The 25,260-nt window shown below is 32.7% G+C and overlaps 1 protein-coding gene across 3 annotated transcripts; it reads right to left on the bottom strand.

Annotated features, from left to right (window-relative positions):
• Nucleotides 1–577: 577 nt before the first annotated feature.
• LOC130803862 (ATP-dependent RNA helicase SUV3, mitochondrial) lies at nt 578–23,206 on the bottom strand. Of its 3 annotated transcripts, none has more exons than XM_057668085.1 (16): nt 22,942–23,206; nt 21,578–21,692; nt 19,426–19,547; nt 19,135–19,325; nt 16,475–16,615; nt 15,288–15,410; nt 13,530–13,607; nt 12,467–12,635; nt 7,988–8,100; nt 7,745–7,825; nt 6,088–6,153; nt 5,608–5,672; nt 2,490–2,535; nt 2,277–2,393; nt 1,292–1,383; nt 578–1,194 (listed from the first exon to the last, which is right to left on the bottom strand). In XM_057668085.1, the coding sequence occupies exons 1-16, from the start codon at nt 23,000–23,002 to the stop codon at nt 1,092–1,094; spliced, it is 1,683 nt and encodes a 560-aa protein (XP_057524068.1). In that variant the 5' UTR covers nt 23,003–23,206; the 3' UTR covers nt 578–1,091. The 3 variants fall into 3 exon arrangements, with proteins under 3 accessions (XP_057524068.1, XP_057524060.1, XP_057524078.1); XM_057668077.1 differs by having other exon boundaries at nt 21,578–21,701; nt 22,942–23,178; XM_057668095.1 differs by lacking the exons at nt 578–1,194; nt 1,292–1,383; nt 2,277–2,393; ... (1 more) ...; nt 5,608–5,672; nt 6,088–6,153 and adding an exon at nt 6,162–7,423 and having other exon boundaries at nt 21,578–21,701; nt 22,942–23,178.
• Between the last annotated feature and the right edge of the window lie 2,054 nt (nt 23,207–25,260).

The following is a 25,260-nucleotide window of genomic DNA, read 5'->3' as shown; positions in this document are numbered from 1 at the left end:
TCAATAAAAGAAGGCATATTAATGAGTCATAGTAGGAATTTTTGCCAGTTGAAATTAGAATTGTTTATAATTGGGTTATCCACCAGACTCGACCCATCCAACTCGAAAATCAGACGGCTTGAACAATAATTTTGAAAAAAAAAATTAACATTTAGAATGTAATACCCGCCCACTAAGTTAAACGACAGATAGCGACATAAAAATAATACCTATGGGTAAACCCGCCCTGTCGTTTATTTTACAAAATATATAATTTTTTATTTTTTAATTTAAAATTATATGAAAAGATAAAATAATACAAATCTAAATAAGACCATCTACTGTTCACAAGAATATCGGTCTAAATCTAGACCAGAAAAAGGGTAGCCATGAAAATAAAAGCAATTGTAAATTGAAAAACCCTTCATTTATCTTTTGTAATTTTTAAAATTAAGTTGGCCTTATTAGATACGTTTCTAAATAAAACCATCTATTGTTCATAAAGGAATTTGAAAAGGATTCTTTTTGTTGTGTTTTTCTCTATTGATGCTTCATACAAAGACGGATCAATGTTTATAAAATACCGTTGAGATGGATATCAGATAACCTTTTTGTTATCACTACTAAGAGCAAAATGACGTACATCCGAGCTTTCAAACCCGCCATAGGTTAGATCCAATTAATATTTTAAGTTTATAAGGGTTCTTATTGAATCATTACATAGTCTCCCCTTTTAAGTTTCCAATTAGTTGCACTATACAGATCCATGGACATCTTCATTTCTATCTTTAAATTATCAACTACGAGCCACTTAGGTACTTCATTTTTCAGCAAATAGAAGAATCTATGACATTTGCAGCCAGCAGAGCGCAGCATCTTGAATCAGGCTCAGAATAAGAAGGGGTAAAATTCGGGAAATCATCTGAAATTGCCTTGAGCCGCTTAGCGATTACTCAGCCAAACAAGTGTGAGAGAATATTGCTTTAGAAGTTCCATAACAATATACGCTTCAGAAAAGAAACGAATTGTGCGCTTGGGAAGAGTTGTTTCGGTGAAGGTTGCTCTCCTATGTTTTCTCCATCTTCCACAATAGTCCTTAAAGAGAACGTAGACTACAATTGTCGCCTTCTTTGCAGTGATGACAGAGAGAAGTTCGACGATCTTTTTAACTTGGGCGTGTGCCAGCCACATTGCTGTAAGAACTCCTCAATTAACCTGTTCAGAAATGCAGGACGTTGGAAAAGAAAAGGGATTAAGATAACACAAGAAAAAAGCATGGATTACATGAACTAAACAAACTGCAGAGATTTACATGCTGCATATAGACTTCTGTGACGCCGCCAGTTCATGGTCAGGGAATGAATCTTCCAAGCGGTAACTCAGCCAGACGTAAAGATCCAAGACCTTCAGTCATTGAAGACATGTTAAGGATAGCTTTAGAACGAGTAGTTGCTATGTATGAGAAAATAATAAATTCAGAAATGAAAGTAATTCAAATTCTTCAATACTCGGGAAATTTTGGGGACAACCCACGCATTCTTGAGCTTCTGTATTAATTAAGAGAGAACCGCACACATGCATACACTCACTGAGCAAAAATGATTTAATACAAAGATACAAATTGGAAAATGTCTTTTGAAAACCAATGTATTCAAAACAAGGAAAAAGCAGAATGAGCCCAATCAAAAATTATTTTCGCTGGTCAAGAAAAATACATATTCAGTTATTTCTCAACTAAGAAATCATCTTTATACATTTCCAGATCTTGATCAGTTACAAACCAAATTACCTTGTGCATTCTATAGGATAGTCCCTTCATTTCTTACTCTTTCAGTTAACAAAACTTGTAACATCTCATATTATGTCACCTCAAAGGCCACCTTTATCATTTTAGAGTATATGTACCGAACTCATTAGAATGAGTGGAATAGTGTGCCCTCATTTCAACTGCAGTGTCTCAAATAAAGTGGTATGAAAGAGCTCGTCATAATCAATGATTGACATGACAACTTTCTGTTATTTAAGGTCATCAACTCATCAATGTGACTCTCATGATATTATACATGTGTAACACTAAAAGCTAGACAAAAAGCATAATCAACTCAAGGAAATGCACATAAAGTATTTGCCGAAAAAAGAGAAATGCACACAAAGTTCTAAAGTCGCTGGAATGGTCTTCTAGCCACGATGTGAAGGACATCGATAATTACTTATAAGAGTTTATGTTCCAGTTCCATTCAAACCTTTTTGGGGAGGGAAGTTGATGTATTTATCATGATATAAAATAAGAGTCAAACCTTGTGAACTGATTCCAGTTCCTTCAGAGCAGCTGGTGATTTAGGCACCTTGAGCATCCCAGGTGTAAAGATCTCCCTTAAATGAACAATTCCTTTCTTGGAATATGTTTGGGCAAACTGTTCATTAAAAATTGTAAAGAAAATCCAAACTGAAGACGAAAAAGGAAAGAATAACATGAACTAGTATTGGTAAAACTTAAGATTAGATATTACCTGCACAAGTCCTTGCGATGAAATATCATCAGCCACATCAACTGGACTGCACATGAGAAAGACTACAGTTATACATGTCCAGCGAAGCATTATGGCGCCATTGACAGCAAAATAAAAAAAAATAAACATAGCTCTGAGCTGAACCATAACCTGTGATTAGCCAGAATACTACAACAGCATTACGTTGGCTTTGGGAATCACATACTAAAAAATATGGCATTCATATCCTTTAAGCTTTCAGTAGATAAAATGTCTTAACGTAGCCCCACACAAAAGTTTGAAATGGAACGCTTAGGTGCTAAAACTCAAGCCTTAAGGTTCCACGGCCCAAGAAGAAAGAACTAGTCATGTCCATGAGGCACGTTTTTAAAGAAGCATGGAGGCAGGAGTCAAGTGCTGAGTTTAGAAATGCTTTTTTTTATCATGATGAAAAAAGGCGTGTCACTAGTGCATTAACAATATTTGGTTGGTAGGACGAAAATGTAAGAATTGTTATCCCATGAGATGTATTATTTTTTTATAATCTACCAAGAGTCCATAGACGAGAAAATTGAAAAATAAAGAAAAGAAGATGGCATCACTTGAAAAAAGAAGGGCAAAATTAAAAACAAGAAAACGATGTTGACAGATTTCAAAAGAGGAAACAGAGAAAATCGATAAATAATGAAAAGGAGATGGTAGAAATAGAAAAGGAGAAAAAGAAAGAAAAACAAGGAAAAGATGTTGACAGATTTCAAAGGAGAAAATGAGAAAATTGAAAAGGAATGAAAAGGAGATGATAGAAATAGAAAAGAGAGGCAGTTGGCTCTGCACATTATGTAAATATGGCTAGGAGTAAATATAGCCACAACCTCGTTCGGATAAATGGACTATATGTGTAAAACTATTTTTTATTTTTATGAAGGATTTTTAACTTTCAACATCAAAACTAGCGTGGGATGGTTGGTATCAAGAAACTCAAACTCAAATGTAGGTGTTTGTTTAATAATCCCTCCTATCCACTTTTAGTGTTCCATTTGAGATTTTGCACAATATACCAATCACTTTTTATGGGTATTTTAATCTTAATTTATAAGTTAAAACATAGTCAAGTGCAATCTTATTTGATTCATCCCAATGTAACTTTTTATTAATATCAACATTTTATAATTTTTAGTTATTCACAATTAGAGATATTAAGGATTGTATTAGCACATTGAAAAGCATGCAAAATCAAATGGGACACTTGAAGTGGATAGCAATCTTGTCCAATCCTACACTGTTCTCTACCTTTCAATGTCAATCTACGCACTTTGTTTGGCACAAAGAAAACCATCACAACATCTCCAACATCAAGGATCCATAATGGATCATAATTCTCCTTATCACTTTTGCTTCACTTTTGATTCCTCTTTGGAAGGGTCAAAACTGCATCTCTATATGTCCATATGGACAATTCTTTAAAGGTACATGTCTAAGGGATGCATGCAGACAAGGCTACTAAGGTTGTAGGGAGGTTGAAGGTGCAAGATAGAGTCAGAAGGTCATAATAAGTCTTCCTAAACATGAATGGTACATTTTTGGCAAAGGTCATAATAAGTAATCAACAACAAATTTTCATTCAAAAAAAGACCGGTTTACAAGTACAGATCGCCGGCTAAGGGAGTTCTCCTAGACTCCTAGTTGCATTAATTTGCATTAAACCAACAAAAAAGGTTTCATAATAACCATAGCCATAGTCTACAAAAAGGACTGCATTTGATTCTATCTAACAAAAAAAAATTGGTAGTGGTGGATTTAGACTTTAAATCAAGCGAGTTCAAAAAGTCAAAGTCAAAATCAACTTAAAGTCAATATAATATAATCTAAAATTTTACAATGCAAAAATTTCATACTATTGAATTTATTAAACCTAACAGCCCATTAAAATGAAATGATACCTAGCAAATCCACTTTAAAAATTTCATGTTTATGAACTCAAAATTTTCATAAACATAATCTACTCTCCAATAGCTTTCCACGAATTCTACAAGGTGTACAAAAAGTCATGATAGATTCTTTATTTCAACTGTTTTGTTAAAAATTTGCACATGAAAATTATTTTTACATGAAATCTTTTTTTTTAAACTAAGACTACTATAAATATGTATTTTATCATCAAAACAAAAAAATCATCTCTAGTAATTCAAGAAGTTATTTGCACATGTAGATTATTTTCACAGCTAACAATCTCCATTTTTTGTTGCTTAGCCTAAAACTCAAAGTAATCTACGAATGTCTAGTTAGCAAGAAAATTAGTTACATTTTAAGGATCCGAAATTGCTACAATTTTTGGATTCTTTTGAATATATTGTATAGTAGGAGAGTTGGATCCTAAGACTGAAAGAGTAGAACCAGAAATTATAGAGCACTGAAGCTTGGAATAGAGATAATTTTACTTGGGATGTTTGAAATGTGGTTTTAGAATAAATTGGAAAGTTTTTGTAAAATGTTCGTTTCTAAAAATCCCAGACATGTTCTTTAAATCTGAAAATTTGTTCTCAATATGTTAATATTTATGTATGTATGCTTTATAATGATTTATTATGTGTGCCACTATTGTGGGCATCATACATGAGGAGTTTATGAATTATATTAGTGTAAAATTCTTAAAATAAACTTTAAAATTATTTTATTTGTAGATTATGATGAATGAATTCATGAGTAGAAATGCTTTTTAAATACTTTTTAAGAATATTCCAGTATTAAAATGTTATGAATGATTATTATATATATTTTTCTTTGCATTTAAATATAATTATTATATAATCATGTATATTCAGTAATAATATGTGTTTTTAGGAATTTTTCATGATTTATTGTTAATGGGTAAATTGTAAAAGGAGAAAATAAGAAAATAAATACAAAACGAAATTATTTAGACTTGAAATATTTATGGGACACATATATGGACTATAATAACATGTTGGGACACTTATATTAATACAAAACGAGTCGTAACAGCACAAGGTCCGTGTCTGCTACATTGCAAGCTTTACTGTGATCGCGACAACATCTGCATTTTTTTTTTATTTTCACCTACAGCAGATATCTGATGTAGAGAAGTCATACATTAATAGGATTAAGAAAAAACAGATACCTGATGCAAAATAGGTATTTTTCACGCAAACCAAGTGGAAGCTCATCAATAAAAGCAGCTACTTTCTGCATCATTTAGTCTTGTTAATGCAAAGAAGTCTAAAGCCAATACAGTTCATAACACATCAATGTCAATAGAAAGAGGAACATAATGTTCAAACTAGAGAGGTACAATCAAGCATGGCTGGGGTAATCAAACAGTGTATCATTGATCAATCTCAGGGTGGGTTGGTCTGACTAGCATTATCTATTCCAATAAATAACGGTGTGCTTGTTTCGGTTCACGACTCGCTGGGAATTAGTAAATTAGGTAACATTGACTGGCTCAGATTTATTAAATTCTGGTCAGCTTTGGGTCTACTGGTAATTAGTTCATTATAGCAAATCTATTTCAGTCATTTTTAAGTCTTTTTAGTTGGGATACGACAGTTTTAACTTCTATTCCAGTGAGAAAACGAGATGGCAGAAATTCTTAACATACCAGCATTTCTTCACAATCAGCAATGAAGTAGTTTGGAGATAATTTAGCTTTCATTAGAAAGTGTTCCTGAAATAGAAGGAATGGGATTATAGACCACAAATTTAACTAATACTCAATGGAAAGAGGAAAATACAAGATAAAAGAATAATAAGTCAAACCATCAGAAGGCAAAGGCTATAGTAAATGATTAATCAACACAAAGCAGACAGCGTAACGAAAATTGTTCACATTACAAGATTAGTCATAATGTCGCATCGCACAAACTTTTGATATGAGAAAAATTAGCAAATTGAGTGTATACTCTTTAGAACTTAAAAAGTTTAGATGTAAACCGTTTTGGTGTCTTGGTGATTTCAAAACCTATCAATATCTCCAATAAGGTTGTCAGGATCTGAATCCCACCAAGTGGTAGGATCGAATTGGCAAGATCAAATGTTACAACTAAACTTAATTATGCTAAAATAATTATTCCCTGAAATTTCATTTCAAAAGTGTGATTTGTAATATAGTTTTTCTTTAAATTTATTTTAAGGAATGAAACACAATTAAACATCATTTTTAAATTGTAATCATGGAGTAATCAAACATATGTGTATGTGAACTAAATTAGTGAAAAATGGTGATTAAGAAAAAGCAATTACGATTGTGTATTGCTGAAACGAATCGCATGAGCGTAGAATCGTGTTCTTATCTTACCACTCAAATTTTATGCCAATTAGGTTAAGTAAGATACTACCAATTTATAATGCCAACCTATTTTTGGATCGTAGGATCGTAAATCAAACTTGGAATTTGATAACTGTGATCTCCTGGTTTAGAATATTAAATAAGCCTCTCTATAAGCAATTTAGTGTCAACAAAAACTTTGGCCTTCCTGCATATATTATCCACATAAACATCTCTAATCCCAGAAAATGGATATATAAAAATTACAAACAATAGAAAGAAAAGCAAGTTAAGAAAGAGTAGCTCTTCTTTAAAACTCATCCAGACATACAATCCAAACAAAACATGTACTCTGCTGGTAATCCTTTATCACTCAGTGTTTCAAAGAAATCTACAGAGACCGGGGTTGATGGACTGAAGAAAGGGTTTTCTACACATAAAACCATTCAAAACCAAGTATAAAGCACACAAAACATAATGCGAAAAAGATGAGTTGCGGAAATCTGAATTCTTCAGTAGACATACCTTGAGGGAAGGAATTCGAAACAAAGATATAAGAAAGGGTTAAGGATTTGCTAATATTGAGGGCATGTGCAAAGACGGTAAGGAAGAGAGAAAGTTGGAGCTCATGGCATTTTAAACCCTTTTGGCAGTCTATCATCCCCGGTCCCTGTAAATTTCTTTTAAACAATGAGTGACTTACGGGTTGAGACGGTAGAAAAAAGAAGAATCCATGTGGACAACCACTGGATATCAACAATTGGTTTATTTAGTTGACCCCATCTTTTGGGACTAAAACTTTAGCATTGTTGTTGTTGTTGTATGATAATCTGAATACTGCCAAATAATTAACAAATCGTATATGCATACTTGCACACACGCGGCCACACATGTTAAAGCAGGTTTAGAACATAATAATTAAGTGACAAAGAAATCACCACAATGTTATTTTTTTTCCAATTGAAGGAGAGAATGCAGATGGAAATCCTACCAATATGTGGTATAGTCCACTTTGTGGATTAGCTCTTGAATACAGAAGCAAAAGATCGTAGCTAGGGAAGAGTCCAGCACGCTGCAAAAGCATACAAAGGTATGTATTTAATAAGATACAGAAAAGTCAACAATTGACATGATCTTATTTGTCTCATACTCATCCATTAAATGCTTCATAACAGAGGTATGAAACAGAATCAACAATCATGATGAACTTCACTGCTGTACTTGAATAAATCACCTCTAGGTCAGGAGACGGAGAGCTAAGTGATGTGTGGAGTAGAGGTAGATCTTTCCTGTTCAGACATGTCACTTCACCAACAGGGTAGTTAGACCCATATCTCCCAGCTCTACCTGCACATATCATGAACACACCATGAATCATCACAGGCATCCAACATTAAAGCATTGACAGTTGCTAAATCAACCATATATAACTGATCCCTACTGATCCAATCCAACTAAATTTAGCATAATAATTTACCAAACTATCCAATACCAGGGAAACCTGAATGTATTTGAAGCTTTGATATTCTTGTATTATTATTATGTTGATCTAAATCCTCGTGTTGAAATTAATTGTTTCATCTACTTATTTGCTGGTAGTTAATATTCTAAAAAATTAACACCGTAGTGAACAGCAACAATCTACAGCAAGTGAAAGCAAAGATAGAGAATGAAAGCACCAAACTTCAACATCGAACACTTATCTGGCTTTGAACATAACTTAATAACACACTAATGCCGCTTGTTAGAGTACCGAATAATGTCTAAAGTTAGCCAATTAGCGTTGATTATAACCTTCTCCCACCATGATCTCATGTGACTAGCAGACACCAGACATGTCACTCAGACTCGAGGATTACTGTCTAACTTAGGTACTTGTTAAATGTTGGATTCAGCTATTTTTGTGAAAGCATTTAGATTGTGTTTGGAAATTAGCATTTCAATTTAAATATTAGATCACAATTATAGAATCACAAATGAAAATTTTCAAATCCAAATTCAATGTTTAGCAATACCAAGAATTTATTTCAGAATTTCATTTCCTTTGTAAATCCAGAGAAGAGAGAAAAGGTGAAACATCAATGGAAGATATTGTTACCGAAAATATTTAAAATAGAAACAAAGGTAAGATGATAAGATCAATTTGTTAACTTGGGTTGTTAAAACATCAGTACAATAACGAAACAAGAGTGGAATTGCAAATGGCAAGGTTTCTAAGAGAATTTTAAATTCTCTGTTTTGGCACAAGGTGAAATGAATTTGGAATAAAACCAATTTCAAATTCCAATGTTTTAATATCCAAACAAAGGAATTGTATGAACAACTGAAATTAGAAATGATACACGAATTCCCAACCTAACCTTTTAAGAATTTGGTTCTAAATGAAGTGTTAGGGTGCTGAAGAACTAACAAGAGGTACCGGAGGTGAAATGAAGAGACAGAGTGACAAAGGCGGCATCAACAAACTGGTCAAAATGTTCTTTTCAAGCAATAAAAGGTGATGTGATGATGTCACCTCCAATGGTATCTCACTGGACCTTGGGCAATTTAGCAATGCATTTATAAGGAGGATATCACTGAAAGCAGTCACTATTAGCTAGTTCCAGGCAGTTATTCTAGGAACCAGAAAATTTTCTGTCCGTAGCCATCTTTCTGGTTGTGCCACCTGGGTTGTGAAAGGCAGTGTCACAGTTTCTAGAGGCCATATTAGTCATTCATACAGCCCGAACTTCTTGAAAGTATTGCAGTAAATATTTCATTGAAGCATCAAAAGTCTGGACAATGATCGGGTTTAGGACATTAGTTCACTAGTGGATGACGAGGTTTGTGAGAAAATTTGTCTCATACACCTTTTTTCTTGCTTTCCTTTGGTGCCATAGTACCACTTGGGGAGATTTCATGAGTTTATCCTTATACAATGTTTTGCATGTATTACAGTTTGGTGCTTCCGAATTCTTATTTTAATATCCTCCACAAGATTCCTTCTTCTCTATGAGTAAACCTTTTCCTATCAGAAAGAGACATGAATAAAATTCTGAGCTTACCCATAGCGTATAGCTATTCTCTAATTGCTTACATCAATGATCAGTTAAAGAATTCTCAGCAACATAATTACAGAAACAAGTAGGACACCAGCAGATAATAGTTCAGAGTTTAAACAATGAAATAGCAAAAACACAACAATGGCAGAGCCTTAATCCCCAACAATATGAGGTCCGCTGTAATATTTAAAAGAACTACAAAATAAAATTAATTAATTCCTTTATCAATTAAATGTCAAAGTAACAGATTTCAAAACAGTTTTTTTTAATTAATTAATTCATTTATCAATTAACTAATTTTCTTTCTCCTTATAAATTAGTAGCCTATACTGTCATTCCTCCATGATTCCTCTTTTCTTCTCCTTCCCTTCATCAAAATCTCAACATTTGTATTCAACCTTCAAAAATTTAAAATTTTAGTCGTTGAAAAACACGAGCCAAACAAGTATTCTTTCTTTCTTCTTTTTCTCACTTTCTTCCATAAATTTTTCAGATATGGAGAGGTCATAGAAAGTGATTACTTATTAGAAATTTTAGACCAAAGAATGAATTGACTTGCTTCAAAAGGTAAAAGTCAATGTTCATCTAATCAGAGTTCACTTTAGTATTATATGCCTTTCTATGTGATAATGTGATGTATTACTTTGTTATCTAGTTGATAATATTGTTTACGTGATCAATATATTAAGTTATAATATAATAATATTTCTAATACTACCATTTTAATTACTATTGATGGTATAATCATATTATATTGTTAATGCAATAAATATTGGTCGAATCAAAAAGGAAATGTCTATAAGAGTGTGGAAAAAGAACTTATGAGTAATCCAAACTTATGCTAATTTGCCTACAATATTTACTACTCTCTCAGTTTTTATTTGTTCTTCTCATTCACTTTTTTCACAAATCCCAATACGAACTTAAAAGTCAAATAATTTTGTGTTTTTAAAAATTCCAAAAATTTGATATTTAGAAAGTATATATGAGACGAATCTATCAAGATCCCACATGAATATGTTTTTTCATATAGATCGATGAGAAATCATAGTCAAAGTTTGACACTAAAATTTGTAAATTCTATTACGAGTATTAATAACCATGAATGATCCCTTCATTAAATTAACTTTCATTATATTTATCATTTACTCTCCTTCATCAACTCACCTAACATTTACTCTCTCTTTTACCTTACACAAAATTCATTTATAGTAATTGCCCCAAAAAAATCATCTAGAGTAATTACAGGAAAAAAAACATTATCCTCAATTCAAGCACAGCGAAGATTCCATCTTCCACCATTGAAGTTGATGGTAGAATCCAGCACAGTGAACGAACATCAATAATTAGTTAGGATTTTTGTCTCTGTTTGATCAATATCTACTTGCTTTAGCTTACCAACTTTTTTTGAGCTTCGGGTTGTGTGATCTGTGTTTATGTGTTTCTCTTCTGTCCAAGCAGAAGAATTGTAGAAAAAAACACAAGCAGAAGAATTGTGAAAGAAAATAACACATTCCACCCAACTAAGATTCTATATGTTCGCCTGGCTTTTTTGGCCACCTTTATCCGCTTCGCTTGAGTCCAATATACATCTTTGTAAACTTTTAACTTTGCCTCACATACCACTTGTTTGGTCTCTGACTCCCTGTTTCAGCTTCCTTAATCTTATGCTTACCACTGATCTCCCCATGCCGACATTTTCTTCAATCTTAGTAGCATCTCTTTTTCTTCATTGTGATCTTTACTTTTCTAACATGTTGGGTCATTTTTCACCTTCACACTATACTTTGCTTTCCCTAGAATATCCTTAGACAAATGATACAAATCTTCAACTTTATCCATGTTGAATTTGCAATTTTGCATCCTCCTCGCTTGTCCAATTAGCTTCTCATTTCAATAACTCTATCAACAAAAATTCTAGCACTTACTTTTTTAGACTATTTGATTATTCCTCCAAAGATTTTATCCTTGCGTGGAGTTATGATGAGTGAACACACCATCTACCTTGTAGAAACCTTATATTTTAGGCAGCTCCTTTATTATTATTCATGATCATGAATTATCGATTTGGGTAGCATTCACTTCACTTGAATAAGTAACAAAAAAGCTCACATAATTCATCCAAATTTTCAATATAGAGATATATCCACCCAAAGACCACGGTTCCATGACTTCCATCAGAAGTTTCCTAAGAATATTCCAACTAATGAAAGATAAAATTATGGAGTCATAGAGGACTAGAAGTACACTACAAGATCAAGGGAAGTGAACAAAAGGAGATTAACATTTCTACAAAACACATAACGCTTGCAAACATAGGCTTTTGGGAAACCAAAAGTAGAATCCACAAAGAAGTCAAAGTGTCTAACTACACAACAGAATCCAAAAGATCTTGACACGATGATATCTTATCATATTTCTGTAAAAGAAGTGACTTCCTATTTTGAAAAATTATATCTTACAGAAGTTAGCCTTGCAATGTACATTTTTGAACTTTTGACTTTAAAAATGCCTTCCCCCTCCTCTAGGCTAAATGGTGGCAATCTCATATAAATTGTCATCATTTAAATAAAAAACCACATGCAGAAAATTTTTTGGAAGAATGCATCTATGAGTCCATACGTGTCATATAAAATCGACATAGAATGATTAAAAAACACAAAACTATAAACCTGCTATTTGCTTGATTTCAGGCACTGTCAGATCACGCATCTCTTGACCATCAAACTTTTGTAAAGTTGAAAATATAATTCTCGAAATGTTTAGATTTAGACCCATTCCAATTGCATCACTTGCTACAAGAATATCAAACTCACTGGTAACATCATTGAACATAGTTGCCTGCATTCCAAGAAAAAGGTGATATTAGAGAGCCTAAAGACATTATGGCACAATTTTACTAAAATGGCTTGGAATTACCACATGATGAAAAGCATAATGGTCTGTCAGGCATCATTATTTAATGTAACATAGTGCATTTTGCATGAGAACAAGGAATGACAAGACCATTTTACAGCTGACAATTTCTCAACTTTATGTAAAGATCATCATCGTTGCCAAAGTATGTTAAACCATAAATTATAACATGGACACATATCATTGTGGCAATATGGGCAATATAAAAACATTCAGTTTGAGAATGAATACATAGTAATGTCGTAATAAAATACACCCTATTTCCAACCGAGAAGACCCCATGCTTTACAAGGCCCCATGTCCATATAATATTAAATGAATTGAATACAGCCAGAAAAATTATTCTTCGAAAGGGATTTAAGATAGAATAAAAGGAATAACACAAAGAGACAAGAACATAACCATGCTACAAATCATATTTAAAGAGGAAACGGAAAACAAAAATTCAGGAAAAAGGCTCTTTATTCCAAAAGACGAGTATCCAGTAAATTTACAATCTAAGTAGATCCAAATCAATTACGAATCATTATATAATTATCCACGTTATTAGTAAACATTCTTTGATAATAGTTGATCCAACCAATCACCAAGAGTTAATTTCCGATTCACCACTTCGTTCTTCATAAGAACTCCTCATAATTCAATGTGTTTCCTATATAGTCAGTCCCGACTCCAGCAGCATTTAAGTCATCTCCAGGGAACCATTAACTAGTACCCAAAACACTTCAATCTTTTCAGGGAGTCCACAGGACAAGTTTATCATAGGAACTCAAAATTCACATAAAGTAAAAAGAATGGGCAGTAGATCCTGTCATGTACCTGTCTTGTTCGAGTTTCTGGAGGCAATGAACCATACACAACAGAGCAAAGATGCATCCCCTCACGTTCAATTTTTCCCTGATGAAACAAGACAAAATGAGAAGTCAAACTATAACCAATAGCATACACTAACAAGTATATCTGTACAAGAGTGTTTCTAAAACAACTGGCCCTGTCAAGAAACCAGAACAATATTCAAGAACCCCATAAGTATATCCAATAGTAGACAGAAAAAAACAAAGAGAATCATCAAATCTGCACCTTGCAAAATAACCACACTAATTACACAGTCATACGAGATTGATTTGGATGACCCACATAATCAATTCTGATCCCGCAAATTAATTTGACTCGGTGAAAATCAGTTAGCAAAATAGTTATAAACAAGAATACTGTATACAAGAAGATAAAAACAGGAAAATCTATAAATAGATTTTAATCATTTAAAACCATTTTCAAAAGTAAAATTCATTTCTAATCAGTAAAAAAATTTCTTTTAACTAAAATTAATTTGTCTAGGGAAAACTTAGGGGAAAAGTACAGTGCCTTGATAGGAGATGGGTTTTATTATTGAACGTTAGAATGAAGAAAACTGTTCTTATTAAGCACCAGAAAGAAAAGGCGTAAAATTTGTACTGCAGTGCATCAAATTCCGAAAGTTTAGACTTTAGACCCCATAAAAGCAATGCAATTCAGCAAGTCTTTTACCTAGCTCACCACTTTCTTTACTTCTTACACCACACATTTTCTCATTTTCTCTTTTAATCATATCCACCAAATTTAATTGTCCCCACAATTTTCTTAATTCCTAAAGGTTTTCAAATTTACCGAACCGATATCATCCGTATCATAAAGTTGTTAAAAAGCTGCATTTAAGGTCGTTCCAAGCAATACGTCATGGTTTACACCAAAATTTGGTGATGTAATAACTGCATCACCCCCCGTTACTGTGTTTGTTACCGACCGTTACCGTACTTTTGCACTATAGTCCGGATCAGTTGTGTAACACTACTTTTTCCCGCGGTGCTTTAAATCTCTTGATCTCTCTTAGAAGTCAAATTGAAGTTAAGTTAGATGTGGATGGAGAATCAACTCCACGTGACTACCAGAAACTACACATGAAGTCGAGCAGACCAAAGATGGCTTGGGTCTTGAAGGTAGAATAAGAGGATAGGATTTGAGATCTACATCTACAAGACCATCGGTTTAGGAATGAAATAATTTGAAATGGCGGATCACTACAGATGATCTTTTACATTGGATTTGTTTTGGTTCAATTAGCCAAACTCACATCTTAGTATTTAGGCTTTCGCATGATTTTTGTCTCTCAAATCACATAGCCTATAAAGTAATTGTGTAATATTTTTATATTGTAATTAAAAATACATGGGACTAAAAACTAACATTAGCTAAAAAATTACATGCAAAAGTGTACACCAAAATAAGTCATGTGATATGATAACTTAATTGACGCCTCTACCGGGGCCATAAATTTTTGCACAATTCCCTTTTTGTAGGTTTGAGCTACATATTTGCGACTTTTCACCAACTTTACTGTAAGCCTTTAGATGTAGAGCACCAATTATAAACACCAATGATCATAAATACTCGCTTTTTAATCTCCTTAAACTTATAAGTCTTCACAACTAATCCAAATTTATATCAACTTAATCAATTAGCACCATGTTCATGAGGGCGACATGAATTAAATAATGCAAATCAATAGACTGAAGGATCAATAAAGGATTATCACCTTACTTTATATTTGTATATTTCACGGCGTGAAAAGGTTACTATGCAATCTCCCCTTTTTACATTCAAAAAAGATCCAATAGGCTCCTCTAATGGCTTTAGAGGTGATAACCTATCATAATAATGTATCTGCAGTAAAACAGAAATAAACAAAGCTGAGGGAAGATGCAACAAATACTTGATAATGAAGTGTAATTGCATAAGTTTAGACTTTATTGCATCTTTAGAATTTCATCACAGCATTTCATTTACTATTGCTAATTACATGAATTTCACTTTAGATTTTAAAACTTGACAGTATATTGCATGTATTTTATTGATGTCCACCCTTTTTTCCACAAAATATGTTATTGGGTTATTTATTGTAGACGAAATTTTTCTAAAACCTCTTCTCGACAAATAATGTTGTGGCAGTGAAATATCGAACATTACACGCTATCTAACGGTCAACGCGGCATTTTGACCTTGATAAATCATAAATCGTTATATAAAGGGAATTAACATCGCGTCAACTCTCAAACATGTTAATGTTAGAGTTTCTATTCCACTACTAGGAGTGTTATAAAAACTTGACACAACTTACATAACCCATGATAAAATCCCTTAATGGCGGTTCAAAATGAAATAAGAAAAAAGGGTAGTCACAGGTCGTTTCTCGAACTCAACATTATCTTGTCAGGTCGCACGTCAACCTTACTATGTTCAAATATTTTTTTTTACAAAAATTCCAACACTATCTTTTAGTTCCAATTTCCATATTGCTTCCTACTTCAGCAAAAACAAGTATGTATGTGTTGTTTCTTCTTCATTTTCCTATTTAAGTAATTTTATTCAACTTTTCAAGACCTCAAAACTAGAAAGCTTATTAATTCAAACTCCTCAATACCTCCAAACCTTAGTCTCTTTAGCTTCCACTTTTTATCTACAACAAGCGGCAATGAGTACACTTCGTCTTTGTCATAGTTCTAGATCTATTTATTATTCTTAATTGCTTTCGTCATTATTTCTTATATTTGTTCTTAAAATTTGCTTTACTTATTTTCTTTGTAGGAAATTAACGTTAGAGCCACAACTTAACATAAATAAAGATATTTTTGTATAGTTTAGAGCCACAACCAAATTTCACTTTGACCTCAATATAGCTTCCATCATGCACAATATACTTTACATAAACACAAGGACAAAAGGCTTACCTTCACGATGTCACCGGTAACTTCCAATATTTTTTGGATAAGAGGTACAGCAGCAGGGTCTCCACATAGATGGAGTTCATCTGCAGCAAGCCCCAATAAAGCACGAGTAAAGGAAAAACCTCTACTTTTGCAACCCAACATCTGGAATCATTGAAAAGACCAAATAATAATATATATAAAAAAAAGTGAATAGTAGTCAATAAGCGACCACAATGGCACCATCCTAGAAGACATTTATATGTGCATGTAATTAAGTTGAAGTAATGAAGTGTATAGTGATAAATTTTTGTTGTACTTTATTTTTCAAGTTTTTTCCAACAACAAAATTAGATCAATTTTCACATAGGCTCTCTTTAAAGTTCTTTTGTTTAAGGTTTGGCTTGAAGTCTGCAAGTATCATAATTCCAAATATCATCGTCTTTATCCAGTTACATTTGTGGTTTGGACAAGATACAAAAAGAAAGGGATGGTTGGAAAAAAAACAAACACAAAATTCTTATGTCTAAATTGACTTATAGATTTTCTATCCATTTGATGATAAAGAAGGAAATAAGGGTTAATAATAAAAATCCAAAAGTCAATTTATGACAATAGATCAAAAGAAAGCAACTTGGTGAATTTTTAAGCTTAAAATATTAAGGGATTGAACCACATAAATTTTGAAAATCATTCAACTATGACACTAGCAACAAAAAAAGTAGTAAACCTTGTCTTAGTTTTAACAAATGCACCCACGAACGCCTTGGGCGGATGATTCCTTAAGATGAAGAAGGCCTCAAAGTTTTCAAGTATCATTAATTCCTTAAGATGAGTGCCTTAAACACCTTTTAGTTTTGGTCTAGAAGAAGCCCATTTGATGGGGACACTCATTACCTATGCTTTCTCTTGTCTTTTATTTCTCTATTTCTATTCTTTAGATTGCGAAGAAGCCTTATGTAATTATGTTAATTTTTTATGCTAATATAAATAGACAGACAACATTACAAGGTGCGGAAGGAACTACAACAATAAGAACGAATGGCAAGGTCCAACGACATGGTGATGGGTACAAGAAAGTAGGCCTGCTTGGCACGTAATTGTGGTGCTTTAGTGTTGGCATGGTTGTGGTTAGTGGAAAAGAAGAGTTTGGATATCACGGGTAAGAGTGCAAAGAATGAGTCTCTCTTGGTTATTAAATGAGCGCTTAAGGAAAAACTAAACACAAGAGAGAACGGTTTTTCAAATCTAGGTGAGGCACGCACAAGGCGCAATGAAAGAAGATAGCTATTTTTAAAATTTTGAATTTTGGTTGCAGTGTTCTTGCCTTGATCTTCATTTCATGCTCTTGAATTGGATATGTACATGAACCCCTTAATTCACATCAATAGGCTTTATCACTCACATAAATGATAAATCTCTCTTTCTTTTTCCCCATCTACAATGTTCAAGTCGAAGTCAAAGAATACCACAATAAATATAGAATAATTAATATTTCAATAACCAAATAAGAGGTTATTGTTTTTAGGAGGATGAAAAGAGATAAGTGGGAATAGTGAGAAGAGACGATCGATGTTTAGTGAAGATAATGATTGTAATTGAGATCGGAAGGAAGGAATGGATCATATACTGCTAGAAATGTACGAAAACAAATATAAGCATTCTTCATCTTTTGAGTGAATGGTCATCTTTTCATTGGGATGAGTTAATTATTAGTGTACGAAGAGGTCATCTTTTGAGTGTATTTGAAAGAGCACGACCATAATAGTCTAAGTAAACAAGCTGCTATTATTATCTTTTTCTGATAAAAAAATTATATTAACGAGAAATTGTCAAAAGAACAGATTACGGATGAAAAAATACCAAGAAAATTCAGCTAAAATCCACATTATAGTCTCCCATTTACTCCTAGAAAGATCATTTAGAGTAGCATGCTCAAAAAGATCATTTGCTTTTGCCCATAGTAACGCTAAGAATTCAGCTTTCTCCTAAGATGATTTCCAATGGTAAGAACTGATCACTGAAAATTCGTTTATTTAACACACCAAAGAATTGCATAGCAGTAGCATCTCCACAAACTTTTGAGCTCCACCTTATTTCCAAAGCCTCGGTAATTAAAGAATGGAAATTCCCAATCCTCCGAAGAGCTACCCAATAATCTCCACTTATTTGAAAAGTATGCCCCATAATTAATCATTTGACTTTACGTTGAGCATGTCAACCAAAGCCAAAAGGCATAAAAAGAAATTTCCCTAGACTAGAAAGTAAAGCCAAGCCTATTTTAAATGGTAAAAATAAAAAGAATCAATCTCAAGTTCTTAGCACATTGAGCTTCATTGTTGCAAATTGCAATGTTGTCCTAGTGATTTTCATTGCCTTGATGTATTGCTTACCTAGAGGATTTTCAATTATATATTCATATCCTTGACCCTCTTTTCAACCATTCAACTTAATAATTTTGGTGAAAATAAAGTCCGAACACCTAAATTACAGCTTAGTAAGTTATTTGCCAAGATTATAGTGTCCAAAAAAAGCTAAAGGGGAAGCATGAGAATTACATGTTATAAGATTGAAGCAAATATGAGTGCAACAGCAAAGCCATTCCACTTGATGAATGAGGAATGAAAATGAGGGACATGATAACCAAAGACAGTCAACAAACTGAGTTAAAGCCAATTGCATGCCTGGATCTCATCAATAACCGCACATTGATAGTCAGATGTCACATCTGCCATCTCAACAGTGACAGCCATGTGCTTTGCACCTTCAACCTCCTCATGCTCTTGTCCAGTGATTAGATTACATGGAACATTTGCTTTATTCAAACGCTTTGCAACTTCCCAAGCCAATAATCTTAAAGGTCCACAGTACACGCCTGCAACGCAATAAACACATTAAAAAGAGAACTTGGTTTACAAGTGTCACATTAGCTCCCTTTAATTAATGAAGGCTAATTAGAATGTTGATTTCTTTACCCGTTGAGCTACATTCCAACTGCTTTAATGCAAGGTATGTTTTACCACTGTTTGTCGGTCCCACATGGAGAATAACTGTTCGTTGTTTCTTACGAGCATTTGGGTACCATGTATGAGGAGAACTAGCATAAAAACAGCAAAACACAAGTAGACATGTTCATACATAACCAAAGTGGATTATCCAAAAAGGAGTAAAGAGCATCCTCAACAACATTCAATAATAATATCCCATAACCCCAATGACATTAAATGCTCCCACCTAAATGGGGTTTGGGGGTCATATGTATACAACCTTTCTATGTAAAAACAAAGAGGTTGTTCCGATTGACCCTTAATGGCATCTTCAACTACATGTAAATAAAATAAATGAACATGATTTAATAAGTCATTCTATTATAGTCCATTATAATCTGAAACCAATGAACTATAAATCTTGAATGAGGTTGGGGATTGTAGTAAAAAAACTATTAAATCAATCTCAAGAATCAAATATTTCATTCAAAATTGATCCAAATTGCTTGGGACTGTATTATGCAAATATAAGTATCAAAATAATAGTTTCCCAAAAAAACTAGCTAAATATTCCTTCACTACTATTGTTAAAATTTAACCTAATATTCATCCTTCGGACATTTTTACTCATTCAAAGCTATAACAGAATTATAGAACACACGAGTACAACTCTATGTACCAAATATATTGAGGTTGAAGAAAAAATAAGAGAAAGATGCCAAGACATGAACGCATTCATATTGGTATGTATGGAAGCAAATTCACATAGTAATACCACTCAAATTATAATTACTAGTAAAAAAAAACTACCTATATGCCTAGAAGGAGAAAGATGTCAAGATATGAATTTCTATGCCTAACAACCTTGTGATACCCAGCTTCCTTATATCTTAACCATCAAGATGCCCACAACCACAACACAAATAGAAAATTCATTGCAAAATAGCCATCACAAAATGTAAAGCCCTCATTTTTATTTTATGAGTAAAAAATAGTGTGATATGCAACACTTTCATTCAATTTCAAGGAGACCCTTCATGCAAAAAATAATAAATAAATAAATAAATAAATAAAACTTTTTATAACAACCAATCTACCACTTAGTAGAAATTATACCGCATAGATAGTACTAAGATCACAAAAATGTTGGAGCTAAATACTAGGTCGGAGGAAATCATTTATGGAGGTACTAGGAGTTAAATGATTCGGTAGTGGAAGGTCAAGGTAAATGAAAGTACTTTAACTTATAAAGTGGTGGAAGAGAGAGAACAACAAAGAAATGGCACTAGACCAACCCTAAATTATAATGTGAATCGACACTTCCCCCCTAGAGATAAAAGATTCCTCATTGCTAATTCTACCTTTAAGAACCTACTGATCCATCTCATTCTTAGACCCTGGAACACCTCCCCCTCAACCAAAATATTGAATAAAGGATATTATAATGATAAAGGTAAACAAATATACAGCAAAAAGGCCATAAGTCAATTGGTACATTCTCAAGAACATTTATAAGAAACTAGGTGATGTGAATTGTTGGTTTGGATAAAATCCATTTTATCATAGCAATTCGAGTTTTTAGAACATATATTTCAATTAAAGCTTATAATAGACCATATAGCACCAAAAACTCTTAAAAAAATAAAATTGGCCAATAAGTTTGAATAACAAATTATAACGATTGTTACATAATGGAATTTTGCGGTTCGGTAAGATTAAATCCATTGATACATAATAGGATTTTGTGGTTCAGTAAGCATAAATCCATTATTAAGAGGTTACGTAACGTCACGAATTTATTTTTATTCCATGGTTGCAACCGAAATACTATGCAACCAAGGTGCACACAACACACCTCAATTTTGTTTAGGTTTCATATAACAAACCCCATATGTTGAAACTAGTGCTCTAACATTTTGGTAAAAGCAATCAAGCATGAGTGAAAATTTTCAATAATTGCAAAATACTTTACAAGCTTAAGGTATGTATTAACCATGAAAGTGAGGCAAGGATAATATAACATTGCATTTACCCCAGTGACCCTAAGTGGCTCATGCCCATTTTACAATAGTACTCAATAAAACTAAAATAACTACATTTTAATATAACACCTGCAAATGTAAATTAAGATCATTCTTACGTTAAGTCAGTGAAATCAAATTTAGAAGTAGGGCAACTGCTGAAGTGCTTCAAGCAACCATAATGACTAGACGGTAGTAGAAACCTCAAATCCAAGGGGAAGCTCTTGAAAGTATCTGTGATTACTGAACACAATTCAGTGAGAAAATGTAAATTTATTCAAGAGACATATCATGTACATTGTACAGATATGATGCATCTAAAAATAAAACAAAAGTATATACATATAGATTATTTCCCTCCACTTACTATAATTACTGTAAAATACAAAATGATGGTGAAAATATTCACTTATTGTCCCATTAAAAAGAGAAACTTTCCACTTCTAAAGAGAAGCTTTCCACCCTATTCATATCATCTCAATTTCTGATTTCAGATTTCCAATTCAAGAGAAATGTGCCTCCCTATCACCAAACAAGCTCCTGTGTTGTTTAAATGACCCATGAATTATTACTAAATTGTGGTAATGGTAAGCGACCATACCTAATTTCTTAAAGGAAATCTCATGCTAAAGTCCTTGGTAATAGTGCTCCACGCCTCCACCCCTAAGATCCACTTCCTTTAATGATTCTCAACACCACTCTAGAGGAGGTATTGAGGAAAAACACATTTTTGGGGTTGATTTCCATCACAATAGAAACTGGCATTATACAATCTACAAAATTACATATAAAATCATTAACTTGACATGTAGTACCACCAATGAGATGGGCCAATGAATCCAAGCATTATATTGCATTGGAAAAAATATGACTACTAATTTTTATCCTTCCCAAACGTAGGTAGAATAGCAGAAAATCGAAACGAATGGAGGATGAGAATTCATGTGAAAGCTATTGGTTCAATCTTTTGGGGATTAAGGCTTTGGTCTTGTTGATGTAATTTCTTAACCTTAATCATTAGGGCTGCCTAAGCAACTTCCAAGAGCACTGAAGACAAAAGACTCATTTTAATCCTTCAAATAATTTATAAAGCTGTTCTCTTTAGCCAAACGAAATGATATCTAACTCCAATCGAACAATTTCAATTCAAAACTAAGCTGCTCCAAAACACCTTCAAAGTAGTACCCTTGGGAGACTGAATTTCTTGAGGGTTTTTTTTTTTTGCCATTTCAGGCTATTCTAGAACAAATTATTCTATTTTTTATACAATTTGCAACAATTTCAAATAAGGTGCAAAAAATGAATAATATGTTGCACTAACGCCTATCATTCCAACAAAAATATTAGGCATAAATCAAAAAGGTCGGAGACAAAAGGTCAATTTTTTTGCAATTTACATGAAGTAGTATACAATCCATAAATCTTGATAATGACGCAACAAATGATTAGATATAAAGAGAAGTATCAGGAAAAGGGAACAAACCGTGAAAATGACGCGAAACGTTGAAAGATTGTAATCTCCGGCGAAGAAGTGACGACGCCATTTTCTCAATTCTTCCTCAATGTGATGTACTATCGTCTATCGAATTCGGAACATTGAAACTTTTGCTGAAAGTAGAAAATAAGCTTTAATTTTTGCTCTTAAAATAAAGCTCTAAATTTTTTAAGTCGGCGATGACAACGTTTAATTTCAATTTTTTATTATACTCTCATATGATTGTTTTCCTCATCAAGTTACGTAATAGGAGTAGTTTACAAGTAGTTACTAGATCATTTTCCCCTGAATTGGACTAGAGTTGATTAAATTTTTAATATTTATTTTTATAAATAAATTCAATTGATTTAATTTTTGTAGTATATATATTTCATTATTACTAAATATTATATCTGAATTTTTATAAATAAAATAAATTGATTTGATTTTTGTAATATATACATCATTATTATTAAATATTATATTTGAATATCATGGTCGTTTTGGACATTTTTGAGGCCCTAAACGAAAGCAAAACATTGAGTTTTCAAAATACGAGTGTCATGCCTTTTATTCAAGTGTCAATTGATAAATAATTTTATATCAATTAGACAAAACATCATAATACTCAATTAACTAGAAAACATAATATTTTCAAAATATCATTACTTAGTTACTTAAATTATTGATGAAAAAAACTATCAAATGATATCCACCAATCAATAACCCAAAAATAAATAACCAGTTATTAACAAGGTCACAAGTAACCATTAATTATGAAAAATCATTGTTATCAATTATATGATTACCTTTTTATCTCTATAAAATATTATAGCTCTTTTTTAATATATAATAAAAATTAAATATACAAAAAATTAGGCCCCTCAAAATAACGGAACCCTGAGCTATTGCGCATAGGCTCTTATAAAGAGTCGGCTCGGCTGAATATAAACAAATGATGAAAAATATTTTTATTTTATTATTATAAAGAATATCTTGATTAATATTTAATGGAAACATATATTTAATACTAATTTGTCATTGAGAATAATGCAATTTAAATTGAGTACATAGATATAGATGTAATGCTCAATTCTATTCATCTTTATTATTAAAACCTAATCTATAAGTTAAAAGTTAGTTGAGTAGGATCTTATTTAATTCGTCACATAAGAATTATTAATATCATCTTTAATTGTTAGTTGTGCACAATAAGAGATATAAAAAAATAATAAATGGGACTATTATGGTAAATAGAAAGGAGTATAATATATTTACTCTATCCCTAGAAAATTTGGAAGAAAAAGTAAATCAGGAAATGATATGTCAGTGTGTAGTTGACTTTAATACATTTAACATATACACCTTATATTTCAGTCATTTAGCATATTTGGGTGAAAATTAATGGAACGAGGAATTTAGTTAAAGAATAAGACAATAAACAAGTGAAAGATAAATGAATGGTTAAAACGAAAAAAAAAAGAAATAAATTATGAATGAAATTAAAAGGAGGGTGTGACCATTGACAAAAAAGAAAAATTTATTTTTAAAAATTTGACATTTGGTTGGTTTTTTCAAGTCGCACCTTTTATTTATTTTTGAAAAATCCAACATCTTGCACCGTCCAAACCCTCCCCTTAATGGCACAACCATCCTTACCAATTTATCATCCCTCCTTATAACTACCCACCACCAACCCTTGCCCCCCCTCCATCCTCCATCACCATCAATCCCTTTTCTGACACAACCATTATAGACGAACTTAAATGAACTTGAACCCAAATGGGGGTTCTCCTCAACACCACCCTTTTCAACACCCCCTCCTATACCATCTCTACCACCACCATAGCTCAGGAACCTGAAATCACTCCATCCCCCCGAAACTAACCCTTTTGCACTCTCCATATACTACCACTACAACAAAATTAACTCTTAGTTGCATATATTTAATAACATTGAAAAAATTGTCACTAAATTATATTTCTAGTGTCTTGATATATGTAAGGGCCTGTTAGGGTGAGGTAACCAAAACCCCTAACTTAGTGGGAGTCGTCACTCCTTCAGTACAATGTTGCTCGAGCCACAGGTCAGGTCGAATAACCTTACTGCATTCGCCGTATTTTACGTGCCGGAAAACACGTCCCACGTTTTTTACATGCCGGAAGCTTGGTTCGGCATTTCTTTACTATCAAGCCTTTTTATTATCATGTTACTGTTTTCAGATAAATGCAACATTACAATAACTCATACAATATAAAAAAAATTATAACAATTTATGTATAGGTCCATAAGTCAATTTTAACTTAATACTAAGGTTTACACAACCCT

This window comes from Amaranthus tricolor, chromosome 2 (assembly GCF_026212465.1).
Source record: "Amaranthus tricolor cultivar Red isolate AtriRed21 chromosome 2, ASM2621246v1, whole genome shotgun sequence".
Classification (NCBI taxonomy): domain Eukaryota; kingdom Viridiplantae; phylum Streptophyta; class Magnoliopsida; order Caryophyllales; family Amaranthaceae; genus Amaranthus; species Amaranthus tricolor.
The sequence above is the reverse complement of the archived record's forward strand: the minus strand, read 5'-3'. Positions and strand labels throughout refer to the sequence as shown.